This window comes from Heterodontus francisci, chromosome 9, assembly GCF_036365525.1.
Source record: "Heterodontus francisci isolate sHetFra1 chromosome 9, sHetFra1.hap1, whole genome shotgun sequence".
In the NCBI taxonomy this organism is placed as follows: Eukaryota; Metazoa; Chordata; class Chondrichthyes; order Heterodontiformes; family Heterodontidae; genus Heterodontus; species Heterodontus francisci.
The window spans coordinates 79,724,968-79,739,627 of record NC_090379.1 but is presented as its reverse complement, the minus strand read 5'-3'; the positions used below and the strand labels follow the sequence as shown (position 1 = coordinate 79,739,627).

At 39.7% G+C, this 14,660-nt stretch overlaps 1 protein-coding gene across 2 annotated transcripts in view; it reads right to left on the bottom strand.

The window, feature by feature from the left end:
• The window catches only part of LOC137373869 (RNA-binding protein Nova-1), a 298,239-nt gene that overhangs the window by 68,315 nt on the left and 215,264 nt on the right, over positions 1 to 14,660 (bottom strand). Inside the window, exon 4 of one of the 2 annotated variants that reach the window (XM_068039373.1) lies at positions 6,538 to 6,609. The exons of the other annotated variant lie outside the window; for it this stretch is intronic. Coding sequence (XP_067895474.1) covers positions 6,538 to 6,609 — 72 coding nt within the window. The remainder of the gene's footprint in view (positions 1 to 6,537; positions 6,610 to 14,660) is intronic. 2 annotated transcript variants of the gene reach the window in all.

Genomic DNA, 14,660 nt, shown 5'->3' with positions numbered 1-14,660 from the left:
TCCAATTCATGATTACAATCTCATTTAGTGTGACAGTGCTGAGGGATTAATATAGAGGTCGTCACTGATTACTATACAAAACCAAACATGTCCAGATGCAGAACGCCAACTGAAACAACACTGATTAATAAGCAAATTAGAGTTAGTAGAAAAGATAATATTTGTTGTGTTTGTAGTTTTAGTGAGGTTGAGCACTGTGGGAAAACAGGGGAAGAGTCATTTAATTTCCGACAATGATTTCATAAATTGAATGGGCTCCGGACATATGGCATAGTTAATATTAAAGTTGAAAATCCCAGGTGCAGGAAATAGATAGTCAAAGATCCTAGTTGTTTATTCTTTGGAACTATAATACATTTTTAACAACTGGGAGCTTAAACCCAATCTTGGACCAATAAATCATACTGCTGCCAGCCATTTAGACAATTATTTTTTTTTTAAGTATAAGAGGCCAACAGCATGAAAACTGGTTAAGTACAGGAAAATCAAGTGTCTTTGATTTTAATGGATGTCAGAGCTATGATAATTATCTTTGAACTTAATTTGGGAATGGGAATGACAGAGCTGCACAGAAGTCCCCAAAAATATGGAGTGGCATGATTACTCATTGGAGTAATGAGTATGGAGTCAATTACTCCATAATTTTCTCTTTTTTTTGCCCCATTCAAGGGTTGCTATGACATAAATGCACCATTTCAATGGTGTAAGTTCCCAGGAAATTCTAAGCCATTCATTAGATAAGTCCTACTTAACAGGAAGGATTAAAACAGTTCAAGCTTTTTTTTTTACAAACTCAGCATGGAAACTTTGCACAATTGCACAGCATTTCTTTAGACATCAATTCAATTAGGAGTTAATAACTTAGCTGTCAATGGAACCTGAGAGGTTGGAAGAAATGCAACTGTCTGGGTGTGCCCCAGTTGTCCAGCTAACAAAAACCAATCAGCATTTTATTCTGTCTAAGCCATTCTAAGTAACAAATGTCCAATAATTCAGGTTTGTGTGCTGTCGAGCTTTTTTTTATTTACATTCAAGCCCAAAAATTGTTTTCTCTCTGCAATGCCCGTAAAGTGATAATGGAAAAAACAAAAATCAATTTGTTTCCTAGGCAACAAGCAAGCCTTATTCTGGGTCTTATTAACTCTAAGATTGTGTACATTATGCTTCCAGTCTCGGTCTTTCTTCAGATAAACCTAATCTTGGTCAACACACAATAGTGATAAATTGCTCATGTCGGCTAATCTCACTATGCTACTTACCTATAAAGTATGTCGACAGGTCAGAGATTACCTCTCCAACCTTTTCCAATTTACTGCTGTTCTGCAAATGGATTATCAACGCACTGATGTGAATGTTAATCACTGTTACTCTTACAAACAAATGTCAGGCATGTTACTTATCATAGAATAATGAACTTAAAGCAGACAGAGTCTGCTCACACTACCAAGATGTCTGCAATTCAGTTTTAAAGGTTGGGAGGGTGATGGTAGAGCTGGAGTTTTGAGGAAGGTGGTCTGTAATACTCCTGTATCTGACTCCAATTCATTATAAATTATGAAAACAATTTCCATTAATACAAGTGTATCAAATTTGATCATCGTTCTTCAAAATAAAAGATTGTAGCTTTAATTACTCAGGCCAAAGAAGCTACAACAAAAGAAAGCCTCAAGTATACCATGATATACGAGAATTTTGCATTGTGATGCACAAATCTACATTTTGCATTCAAAAGTCATGTTGAAATCTGCTGAGGTTAGTACGATGTAGATCTCAAGATGATTTTCACTGCACTAGAGGCATTTGTTTCAAAAGAAAATTGTTACATTCAATTATACAAGGAATCCAACATGAAAAGAAATGCATGATCAGTCTATATAAGTTGTCTACTTCACTTGTGGGAAGGATATAATTAAACATTTTCCCCTCCTTTCATGGCAGTGTTGACTGTAAGTTGGGGTTTATTTCACAGGCACAATTCACCATCTAGCACCTTGCCAAAATATCCAGCATTCATGTGAGTTTTGTGTTATGACCAGGGGAGAAAGGTGTCTAGGGGTCTGTTACTGTCTTCACCTGGTCTTATTGCAACAGGGTTTTATTTTAAACACACTGTGTTTTGAGCTCCCCCTTTGTAAATCCTTGTTCATGGCTTTCTAATTGTAAGGCAAAGAAATGAGCATAAACAGGCTTTCTTTGGTTTAAAGGAGAAAAGTGAAATTTATTAAACCTTAAACATAAACTCTAATATGGTTTACACCTACGGATATATAGCGCGCCCATGCTAGCATGCACACACGATACATATGTGCGAATAGGGACAGAAAAGTAAAGAAAAATAAAATGGAGAGGTTTGAGGCAGTATTTAAAGGGGGTTTCTTGTTACTGTTTCTGTGTTTCCAGCTCACTGTACAGTCTTTGATTGTAGACAGTTTTTACTTTTCGTTGGGGCCCAGTATTCTTCTTAAACCTTGTTCACTGTAGGAGACTTTTCTCTCTTGGTGTTCATATGTCTTCAATGGTTTTCGATGCTGGTGAGAGTGAGATGAGAGCAGACAGAAGAGAGGTGTTCTCAGTCCAGGAGAAAAGTGCCTTCTGATTTCTTTCCCTGTTGGAAGTTCAAATTCGAAAAAACTCCAACCGTCAGTCAGTCATGTGACTAAAACTGTGCTGACCACTTCTTCTGTGTCTTGGGGAAGCAATGACTTGGTCCCCTTGTTCCAACAATATCTGTTCCTATGCAAATGTCTTTCCAGTCAGGGGCTTGCAATTTTAAGTTTTAATGTTCATGTGGTGAAATAATGTGTGCCTCAGTCTTGGCAGGTGGGGGGTTTGCCTGACATTTGATAGAGAGTTTCAACATGCTGTTTGACCAGCTGAGACTGACCCTGTCTTATTTGATATCCACACACATGTACTTCAAACAAAGGTCTGCATCAGGAGTGTGAATCATAACTACTCCTAACCTAAGCGCACTGAGATGAATTGTGGTGCATCAGTATCACACAGGCTGAGATCAGCTATTTCCACATAGATCAGTATTGAACCTGGGACTTTCCTGTTTATACAGCTCAACTACTCACTGCACATCGGAAGTGTCTTAGATTTAGATTAGATTAGATTAGAGATACAGCACTGAAACAGGCCCTTCGGCCCACCGAGTCTGTGCCGAACATCAACCACCCATTTATACTAATCCTACACTAATCCCATATTCCCAACAAACATCCCCACCTGTCCCTATATTTCCCTACCACCTACCTATACTGGTGACAATTTATAATGGCCAATTTACCTATCAACCTGCAAGTCTTTTGGCTTGTGGGAGGAAACCAGAGCACCCGGAGAAAACCCACGCAGACACAGGGAGAACTTGCAAACTCCACACAGGCAGTACCCGGAATCGAACCCGGGTCCCTGGAGCTGTGAGGCTGCGGTGCTAACCACTGCGCCACTGTGCCACTTGAAAATTGTTCTAGTTAATGTACATTACAATCTGTATATAGGAGAGATGAGATTGTTCATTGGTCAAGTACAAGACGGATTATACTAATTGTGACTTATAAATAATGAAAAGCTTGTATATGGGAGGGAAGTTAAACGATTCGGAAATTACACTTTAGGTTGGAAAGTTCTGTACTCACTATGATTCCCAATTTTCAGGCACTACGTTAAAGCTTATACTGTTGCATTCATATGCCCCCTTTTCCCTTGGTTTACCTTCACTTTTACAAATAGATGAAAGCATTTAATCATTTAGAGTGGCTACTGATAAACACATGGATCTATGGAAAGTCAGGAAGAATGCGCTGGCTAAACAGTGTTGCTGTTCAAAGCACCTGACAAAGCGCTTTGTAAAATGCAGAATTTAGGTGTTTTGTGTTTAAGGGCAAGCATGCATTACCTCTACTAATGATTGTACATAATAACTTGAAGAAGGTAAATTATGCTTTTCTGAATGATGTCAGGGAGCCCACCTTTCATGGGTGCCAAGAACGGAGATTGGAAAACATGAACACCTTCCCATTAGCCCTCTAATGAAGATGAACAGCCCACAGGTGCAGTAAAAGTAGCAGCATACTGCTTAAAGTTCATTGTTTATTTTCAGCAGCATTCTCTTCCAGAGCCCGAGCACAAATATAAAAAGCTTTCTGACGCTCGGCTTATGGTTTACTGTTAATTTTTTCAAAGCATTTTAAGAAACATCAGTACCATACGTTATTAGTTACATTTTAATATCTTGTTGGCTTGGGCATGTCAGTAAATTCAAATTCTTCAGCATTGGGAACTAATTTGATCAACTCATGTAACATTATATGTAAGCACTTCTACGTATGAAACAGAAGTTCTTCACACAATAGAATATGCTGCATTTTGCACAGCATGTAGTTATCTCAACTTTTACTCATCTATTGCTTATTTTCTGTGCAATATAACATTCCAACACAGGCCAGAGAGATGTTAAACAATGTTATCAGCCTGCTGGAGTGAGTTCTCTCAATGCAGCACAGTTATTGTTCAATCATGTGTTACTTTAGAGAACAATCCTTGACCTTGTCAGTATTTGAAACCAAGGATGAAATTTGGTAATATTGTGATACAATTGTGCAAAACAAAATGTATTTTACATCACGATAAACAGAAGGAATAACTGTACTATAATGTACCAAATTATTTTTTAGCTACATTCACCTCATGAACATAAATTGCAGTGAAGTATAATGCACTTGGACAATTGTCATATTAGTGAACTGTCGTTGGAATTCTTTTGTACGGCTCAGAGTAATTCAAGTCTAACATAAATAGGGCACTATTTTCTGTAATTTTATTTTTGAATTTCTGATAATGTATATTAACAGCAAAAATTATGACCGGCCATTTCTATTCTGTTAAAAGGATTCGTCTTCAGAAAGTAAGTCATTTGACAATTGGAGGGAAATCAAAACACTGCAGAAATGTACTGTAGCTAAACCATTCATATATACTTGGATAGTATCTTCCACGACCACTCTTTTTTGCAAAAGGCTTCTATAGCATTAGGATTAATGCTGCTTTTGAGAGGAAAGCAAAATGTAAGTTATAGCAATGGACCTTTTAGATATTCTGCCATTAAAGTAATGCATTAGATTGGATTTTGTTGCAACAACAACTTGCATTTATGCAGCATCTTTAACATTGTGGAACAACCAAAGTGCTTCACAGGAGCGTTATCAAGCAAAATTTGAGACCGAATTACATAAGGAGATATAAGGACAGATGAACAAAAGTTTGGATAAAGAGGTATGTTTGAAGGAATGTCTCAAAGGAGAGAGAGGCAGAGAGGCTTAGGAAGGGAACTCCAAAGCTTAGGGCCTAGGCAGCTGAAGGGACAGCTGCCAATGGTGCAGTGATTAAAATCACAGATGTACAAGAGGCCCAAATTGGAGGAGTGCAGTGATCTTGAAGGCCTGTAGAGCTGGAGGAGATTACAGAGATAGGGCAGAGTGAGGACGTGAAGGGATACCAAAGTATAAGAACCCAATGGGAACAGAACACCTTTCAATTTTACATGTTTCAAATAACTTTAGGTACTGTATAGCACTGATCAGAAATAATGAAAAACTCTCCTTGTATTGCTCTGATAAAGGCCTCTATTATTACCTCAACAAAGCATTCCCCTACTGCGCTTGGGTGGAATTCTCATTTCTTGTGCTCTACTACATCCAAAGATCTATGCAACGAAGACTGTGGATTAAGGGTCAAATGATGCTGAATGAAGGCATTTTTCCCTCATTAAATAAAGTCTTGAAGGTGGCCTGTGATCAGCCAAAGTCAATTCACTTTGTGCTCAATTGTTTTTAGTGACAGGACCCCTGCTGGTTCCAAATCGATCCAAGCCTTGGTCCCAATAATAAAATCCACCCTAAACACTGCTATAGAGGCTTATCAAATCTATAAATTATGAGACAGCAGTAATGCTCAGTTTTAAGTAATTAGTTTATTTTTGAAAGAGACAAACACACACACACATTGTGCTGTCAATAAAGCTTATATCTGGTCTTACCTCATTCTGGAACAACAGTACCAAACATTCAGTAAATTCATCATTAACACATTGGAACTTTTGCACTGTGTCATCTACAAAATGTTTTAGTAGTTATATCATGATGCACAACAGTAATGACCACTAATCTAGTTTAGATAACCAGCATCATCATCTTCATGCTACATTCAGATGGGTTATTTCTGGCAAAAGGCAAAATGGTTAGTGAAGAGAAAACTGGAAGCAGAAAGGCACAAGACAAATATATATTTTCTGTTCTCACCGGCAACAGTTAATCAGTTAAAGCAAAAGAAAAGCCCATAATATTGCAGGATGTTCGATAATAAGCATCATATTTTTGCTGTAGAATTAGCACGCTTGTCTAATCTAAAGCTAGTTATTAACAAGTGTACCTGTTACAAAATATTCAAGTCCAGGAAAGGCCTCCTTCCCAGCGTGGCTGTACAATGTTCTCTATACCTGTGAAAGTATGGTGTAGATGGTAGATGATACTGTACCTGATTGGCTCTGGTGGTGGTCATGGGGTCAGATGGAGAGGACTTGGTGGTAGTTGGGGAAGATGGCAATGTCTGGGAATAAAGCAATTCAGGAGGAAATCACCAACCTTAAGCCTTATACTGAACAATCCCATGCAATAAATTCCAAACAAGCCAAGGTAGCTTACTTTGGCTAATATTTTAGGCATTATTTCAATAATTATTCATCCACAGCCACCTCATGTCAATGAAGGATGGATGAGATTTAAGATGAAGAGCTGGTGTTTAGAGAAATACTATGTTTTTCCCAATATATTTTAAATTATGAAGCCATTGTGATGATTCAACAGGTCATGCATTGTCAATAATTTAATTATTGCTACCTACTGGAGCAGATGTAGAACAGAACAAGTACACAGCCACCTCTGCTTTTTGAGCATGAACAAATATCATGAATAATTTTGAGCACATTCTTTAGCTTTGAACAACATTTCTCTGTATACATTTCGGTAAAACTAATTTTCAGAATCTATCTCATTGAATTGGAGTCATAATTGCCCTAAAATGCTTTTATCAATTTGTATGTTAAGTAAATGCCATTTTCCATGCTGACAGTTCAAGGAGTTGTAGTATATCATCTCAGCCAGGACTGTTGTACAGGCCTGGTGGGAGTTTCCTTGGTATTGAGTCGAACATTGATTACATATAAAATAACCTATCACACAAGACTCCACAACAAGAAGACTTACAATAAAGTTAAATACATTAATGCATGGTATGAACAAATTGTACTGTAAATCAGTATGCCATGCCAAATGATACTCAAATTTTTGAACCTGTCTTTAGAAGTTACTTGAGGTCAGGAAGTAATTTATTAATGTACCTGTATTCCAAATAATTTTTGAGATTTAAAACTCAAAAGCAGGGTTAAGCGTTTAGTACCTTATATGTATTTCAAAGGGTCACTTTAAGTTCAGAAAAAGTTAATCATCAGTACATCTGATTTTCACAGAAATGATCAAGATCATTTTTGTTTGCTACATTTTGTAAGTTTTTCTTGCATTGCAGAAATGTTATTCAAAAAGCTTATAGGAAGATTGTCTGCAAAAACATCCCATTTAGTGAACTTTATAATGGAATCCCTTTTATAATTTAAAATATATTCAGTAGTGTAAAATGCCACATCTGTCAACATTGCACAAATCTTACATGTGAAATTTTCATTAGTGAAGCAGCTTTGCCTCGAGAATGTAGTCGAACAGCAAATATGCAATGGAGTTTGTACAATTTTCACATGGAGCATAAAAAAGTTCCATTAATACTTAAGAGGGTTTTTATAGTACAGGACCTCTTCAAAAAGTGGTTTTGTGCATTTTGATTTTCACCTGCTTAAAGCTATTTTGTTCACAGGGCTGTTTTTACAGGAGGGAGGGTGAAAGTGGCAGCAAAAAGACAGGAGCCAGAATTTTACGGGCTGATGGTGGCCAGGCAGGGGGTGGTCGTAAAATTGGGCTGGATTTTACGCCGGGCGGACAGGAGCTGGCCATCGACGTAAAAGTTGGCGGTGAATCCGCATCTGCCCAGCCCGGGGATCCAACCCACATTTTACGGGACCCCGGGCTTGAAGTTTTCAGAGGCGGGACTTCCACCCGTTTGAGGGAGGAAGTCCCACCTCATTGAGCTGCTGGTCAATCAGCGGGCCCGCAGCTCTTAATCCCAGTAGCCAAGGACATGAAGCTGGGACTGAAGTAAATTTGGGGTTTGCCTCGCCGAGGGAATCGGTCGCAATCTGGCGAGGCAAGGGTGGTCATTTGGGGGGAAAGGTGGGGGGGGGGGGCATCTCGGATCCTGGGGGTGGTTGGGGAAGCGGGGGCAGCCCTCAATTGGGCACCCTGTGGCCGATTGTCAGGGCCTCCCCACCCCAGTGCGCTAAGAGGCTGCCAGGTAACACCTGGGCGGACTTTCACGTCTTCCGGACGCCCGCTTGCCATGGGTAAAATACTCATGGAGGTGGGCGAAGGCCCTTAAGTGGCTGTTAAGTGGCCACTTAAGAGTCTTGATTAGCCTGGGGCGGGTGGCCCATTTCTCGGCCCACTGAGGGCCCCCCACCCCGAAGCCCCAACCACCATCACTGAAGTAGTTTCCTCCAACTGACCCCCTTTGCCTTGCTGCGGTCCGGCTGGTTGTCCCCGTCGAGGCCCCAAAACTTACATTTCTTCCGGGGCCGCCATCCATAATCCTGCTTTTGGCTGGATGCAGTCCCAACAGTGGCCACCGCTGCCGGTGGGCCTGCTGGGACTGAGAGCTGCTGGCTTGCTGATTGGCTGGCAGCTCCTGGAGGCGGGACTTCCTGCCTCAGAGAGATGGAAGTCCCACCAAAGTCCAAATAAGGGCCTGGGCCACGTAAAATCCTAGCGTGGCTCCCAGGTTCAGTGACGGCGGGCTCGCCCTCGACTTTTTGGCTGGTGGGCGGGTCCTCCCACCCAACATAAAATTTTGGCCAGGGTCATAAACAGCATGAGTGGCTCAATCAATCCTCTGACCTCTCTCCTGTCCCACACAGTGAAGCCATTTCAGCATCAATTAAATGAGAATAGAACAAATAAGAAAGACAAGACTGAGAAATATAATGAAAGGCAGAATAAGAGAATATGAAAAACAGAGGAACAAACAGATCTATCTTACATTAAGCTTACATTAAGGAACAAGATAAAGTGCGGAGTTTGCAAGTTCTCCCTGTGACCGCGTGGGTTTCCGCCGGGTGCTCCGGTTTCCTCCCACAGCCAAAGACTTGCTGGTTGATAGGTAAATTGACCATTGTAAATTGCCCCTAGTGTAGGTAGGTGGTAGGAGAATGGTGGGGATGTGGTAGAGAATATGGGGTTAATGTAGGATTAGTATAAATGAGCAGTTGTTGGTCGGCACAGACTCGGTGGGCCGAAGGGCCTGTTTCAGTGCTGTATCTCTAAATAAATAAAAATAAATAAATAAATAGTTTTTATTGCAGCAAAAACATTCCAGCCCATAGAGAGAGCCTTCACCACAATCACAAATTTTAATGGCAGAACTAAACATTAAACTAAAATAGGAAACTTCTACTCAAAACTAAAATGAAGACATTGCCCAGGAATCTCCCAGAATGGCTGATTAATATTTCAGGCACTGCTCTGAGCAATCTTGGAGAAAGCTGGAAAGTAAATGGGCAATGCCTGTTCCCCAATGAAATGAGACAGAGCTTTGACAGGCTGGCATGCTGTCCATTCAGCACAGGGTTTCAGTTATCAGATTAGGCTACAGTGAAACCTTTGTGAGTGCCGTTCCCAAATAAAAACTGTGTTTTGGTGGCAGCAGTAAGTGTTTGAAGGTAGTTATCTGTGCAAACTTTTGTATTGCAGTCAGCTCCTTTACCCATTTGCCTCACCACCTTTTCTCTACATCTTTTAAATGTGCTGCCAACCCTTCCTGATTGTCCGGGACTCCCCGGAGTGAAAAATGAATCTCTCGAGCTCTGCTGCTAGCAACTGGAGAGAAAGGAAAAGCTTCACACCTGTAGTTTGCACCTGTGTACTTTCTTCCCTATTCCAATTGCTCTCCAACCACCGGCACTTGGCAACCCACACTCCCCATCTTGGACTTACTACTTACAGTATTGATGCTGTAAAAACACTAAGGCATTGGAATTAGGCAAGTTAATAAAGTGTTTGTTGTAAGATCAATTTTCTGTCCCACACTGATGATGTCTCACATAAACACAAAGACCAAGATAATTCTATTTGAATTCACATTGCATGATAGTAGTTACTTAAATTTCCCCTGATGCTATGCATTTGGCTGCATAAAGAAAAAAATGACTGTGGTCCAAGGTCTGTTTGAGAGAATAAATACTTCATTTATTTCCCCCAAAGATCAGCATGTCGAAATGGATATGCCCACTTTGCATACTGGAGTGTTCCAAAGTTAAAGAAACAGCAGTGATACTGACTATCTGGTGGCATACTTCACTTGATGAAAGTTACTTTTAGCCTGCCTCTTGTTGGAGATTTTGCTCACAAATCCCTTGGGCAGAATTTGTTGGTTCTACCTCTAACAGTGGACACCAACTTTAATGCAGAGACATGCTTGGGAGGCTAAGCTATAAGACTCGATTATGGATTATATCTTTCCTACAAATAACTGTCTTTTGGGCCGAGCTTGTGATAGCAATGCTATTAGATGTCCAGGAAATGGAACATGAAGCTCCCAGGCACTGCTACTGGCAACCTGTGAGAAAAGTAGAGCTCTTGCACCTGCATATTTCTTTCGGCTGCTTATGGGCAGCCTTCCAGTTCTCGAAACAACTTGCACATACAGCTGCTCGTGCAACCCATGACTAAGACAATTAATTACAGGGGTCCCATCCTTTATAAAATAAATGCAATAATATTTGTAAACTGTGGGTAAATGTCACATGATTAAACATCCAAACAGAATTGGAAAACCTACAGATGCAGCTATTCCTAGTTTCACCAAGAAAAGGGAGATGGCATATCAGTACACAGTATAAAAGCTACTGCATTTTCTTTAGGAACAGGGGTAGGCCATTTAGTCCCTCAAGCCTGTTCCACCATTCAATGAGATCATGCCTGATCTGCGACCTAATTCCATAAACCTGAACACATTTGATTAACAAAAATCTATCACAGATGTAAAATTAATAATTGATCTAGCATCAATTGTTGTTTGTGGAAGAGAGATCCAAACTACTATCACTCTTTGCATGTAGAAGTGTTTCCTAACTTCATTCCTGAAAGGTCTGGCTCTAACCTTTAGCCTATGCCCCCTAGTCCTCGGCTCCCCAACCAACAGAAATAGTTTCTTTCTTTCTACCTTATCTGTTCCGCTTAATATCTTGAAAACTTTGATCAAATCACCCCTTAACCTTCTAAATTCCAAGGAATACAATCTTAGTTTGTGTAATCTCTCCTTGTAATTTAATCCTTGGAGTCCAGGTATTGTTCTGGTAAATCTACCCTGTCTTTCCTCCAAGGCCAATACATCTTTAAGATGTGGCACTCAGGACTGAACTATTGTGTTTAAGAAGGGTTCTGTACAACTGAAGTATAAATTCTACCGCCTTGTATTCTAGTCTTCTAGATAGAAAGGCTAGCATTTCATCAGCTTTTTTGATTATGATTTTGATTATTTTCTGTGCCTGTTCATGACATTTTAATGATCTATGTACATAGACCCTCAAGTCTCTTTGGACTTCCACTGTTTCTAGCTCTTCTACATTTAAAATGTACTTTGTTCTGTCCTTTTTAGGTTCAAAGTGGAGAACCTTACATTTGCCCATGTTGAAATCCATTTGCCACAGTTTTGCCCATTTACTTAATCTCTGCTTCCATCTGCACTGCTTACAATGCTGTGCAGCTTTGTCATCAGCAAACTTGGATATGTGGCTTTCTATCCCATCATCTAAGTCATTAATAAACAGTGAATAGTTGAGACCACAACACAGATCCTTGTGGGACACCACTAGTTGCATCCTGCCAATTAGGGCACCTGCCTATTATCCCTTCTCTCTGACTCCTGCCACACAGCCAATTTCCTAACCAGGTCAATAATTTGTCTTCAATTCCATGAGCTTTAACTTTAGCTAACAGTCTCTTGCGAGAGACTTTATCAAATGCCTCGGGAAGTCCATAAAAGTAACAGCCATAGACATTCCCTTGCCTACTTCTTCAGTCACCTCTTCAAAAAATTCAAATCAGATTTATCAGGCATGACTTACCCTTCACAAATCCACGCTGCCTCTCTGATCAGCTGAAGGTTTAAGATTTGCAGTCACTCTATCCTTAACATAGACTCCAGTAATTTCCCAACAGATGTTAGGCTAACTCATCTATAATTCCCTGGTTTCTCTCACTTTTCTTAAACAAAGGAGTAACATGCACAATATTCCAAATCTGAAGGAACAGTTCCTGAATCAAAAGAACTTTGGAAGATTATAGTTAGGACATCTCTAATGTTCTCATCTAGCTCCTTTAAAACCCTGAGATGGAAACTATTTGATCCTGGGGACTTGTCATTCTTTAGTGCCATTATTTTCTTCATCACTGTTATTTTGCTTGCATTAATTTTGGTGAAACCCCATCACTAATTCAATATTAGTTTCCTTCGGATGTCTGGCATGCTATCCTCTTCCTGTACTGTAAATACTAAAAGTAATTATTCAACATACCTGTCATTTCCTTATTTTCATTGACAATATCACCAGTATCAGTTTTCAAGAGCCCACATTGCTCCTTACTATCCTTTTTTTGCATTTTTGTATGTTTATTCTTTTAGTTTTCTGTTGTGTCTTCCCTCTTTAGTTATCCATGGCTCTTTTTTTGGCAGGTAGAGCCCTTGCCCCTTAGGGGCATAAACTGGATCTGTATCACATTTAATTCTTACTTGAACACCTCCTGCTGATCTTCTGTCATTTTACCCAGTTTATTGAAGACAATCTCATCGCATTGAAATCAATCTTATCTAAATCAAGAGCCTCAACAGCTGCTCTGCATTTCTCCCTTTCAAACACTACATTGAACTCAATCATATTATGATTGCTATTAGGTAAATGTTCACACACCGTTAGGCTGTCAACTAAATCTAGCTCAATCTCATTACTAAATCAAATATGACATTTCTCCTTGTTGGTTCTGGGACATATTATTGCAGAAAACTATCCTGAACAGACTCAAGAATTCACTACCTTTCTGACGTATGCTAGTCTGCTTATCCCAATCTATAGGAAAGTTAAAATTCTCTATTAAAACCACTCTGCCTTTGCTACATACTTGTCCAATCTCTGCATTTATACATTCAAGCACCGCATAGCTGCTACCAGGGGGCCTGTACAAAACTCCCACTACAGTCTTAAATCCTTTTCTATTTCTTAATTCTATCCATAATATCTTCACTGACTGCTTAACTCTCATTATATTTTCTATCATTGAAATGGTTTCATCCATAATCAATAAGGCTACTCCTGACCCTTTACCATTTCCCCTGTCTTTCCTGTAGACTTTATAAGCTGGTATATTTAGTTCCCAGTCCTGACTGTCTGCAGCCATGTATCAGTATAGCTATCATGACTGGATGTGGAAAGGATGTTTCCCCTCGTGGGAGAATCTAGAACTAGGGGCCATTATTTAAAAATAAGGGGTCGCCCATTTAAGACAGAGATGAGGAGAAATTTTTTCTCTGAGGGTCGTGAGTCTTGGGAACTCTCTTCCTCAAAAGGCAGTGGAAGCAGAGTCTTTGAATATTTTTAAGGCAGAGGTAGATAGATTCTTGATAAAGCAAGGGGGTGAAAGGTTATCGGGGGTAGGCAGGAATGTGGAGTCGAGGTTACAATTAGAGCAGCCATGATCTTATTGAATGATGGAGCAGGTTCGAGGGGCTGAGTGGCCTACTCCCACTCCTAATTCATATGTTCGTATGTCCTACCCTCCGAGTTGAATTTGCACCTACAATTCACTCAGTTATACTCTGTGTGTTTTACAATCTATTTAATTCCCCGCTTTAAAAGAACCTCATTTTTTGTTAACGTGCGTTGAAGTTAAGGTTGCTATGCACAGAATTTTTATGCTTACAAAATCACAAATAATGCCTTAACTTTTTTAGATAGTCTCGTCTTCTAGTTAAATGATCATGCAATGTGGCTGACTTTTGACACAAGGCGGAAAACTCTCAATACAAGAATGTGAATATTTCCACCTCGAGAACAACTTGTAACATTTAGTTTTGTTTTATACTCTGTAAATTGCTTCTGATAGTTGCTGGTTTGGCATAAATCATATGACAGCAAATTGGTATGATACAGCACAAATGATGTGCCAAGGGTATTCCACATTTTATAGCTGACAGGAAAAACCACTGATAGAAGATTATTAATGAGCTATTTGTGATTTCATATTTGCATGAAATACACAGAAAGACTTACAAACTACAACTGGCTTTTGACCTGCAACTTCTTGTTGAAGTTTTACAGAAAGTGTAAGTTTTATTGACACTTCCCCTGTTTGAGTGGTCCCTAGCTGAAGAGTCAGGCAGCTTGATTCCAGACTGCCACTATTCCAGTGGGAGCAGCCAAGGATTAATCTCTCTCCTGGATTCTA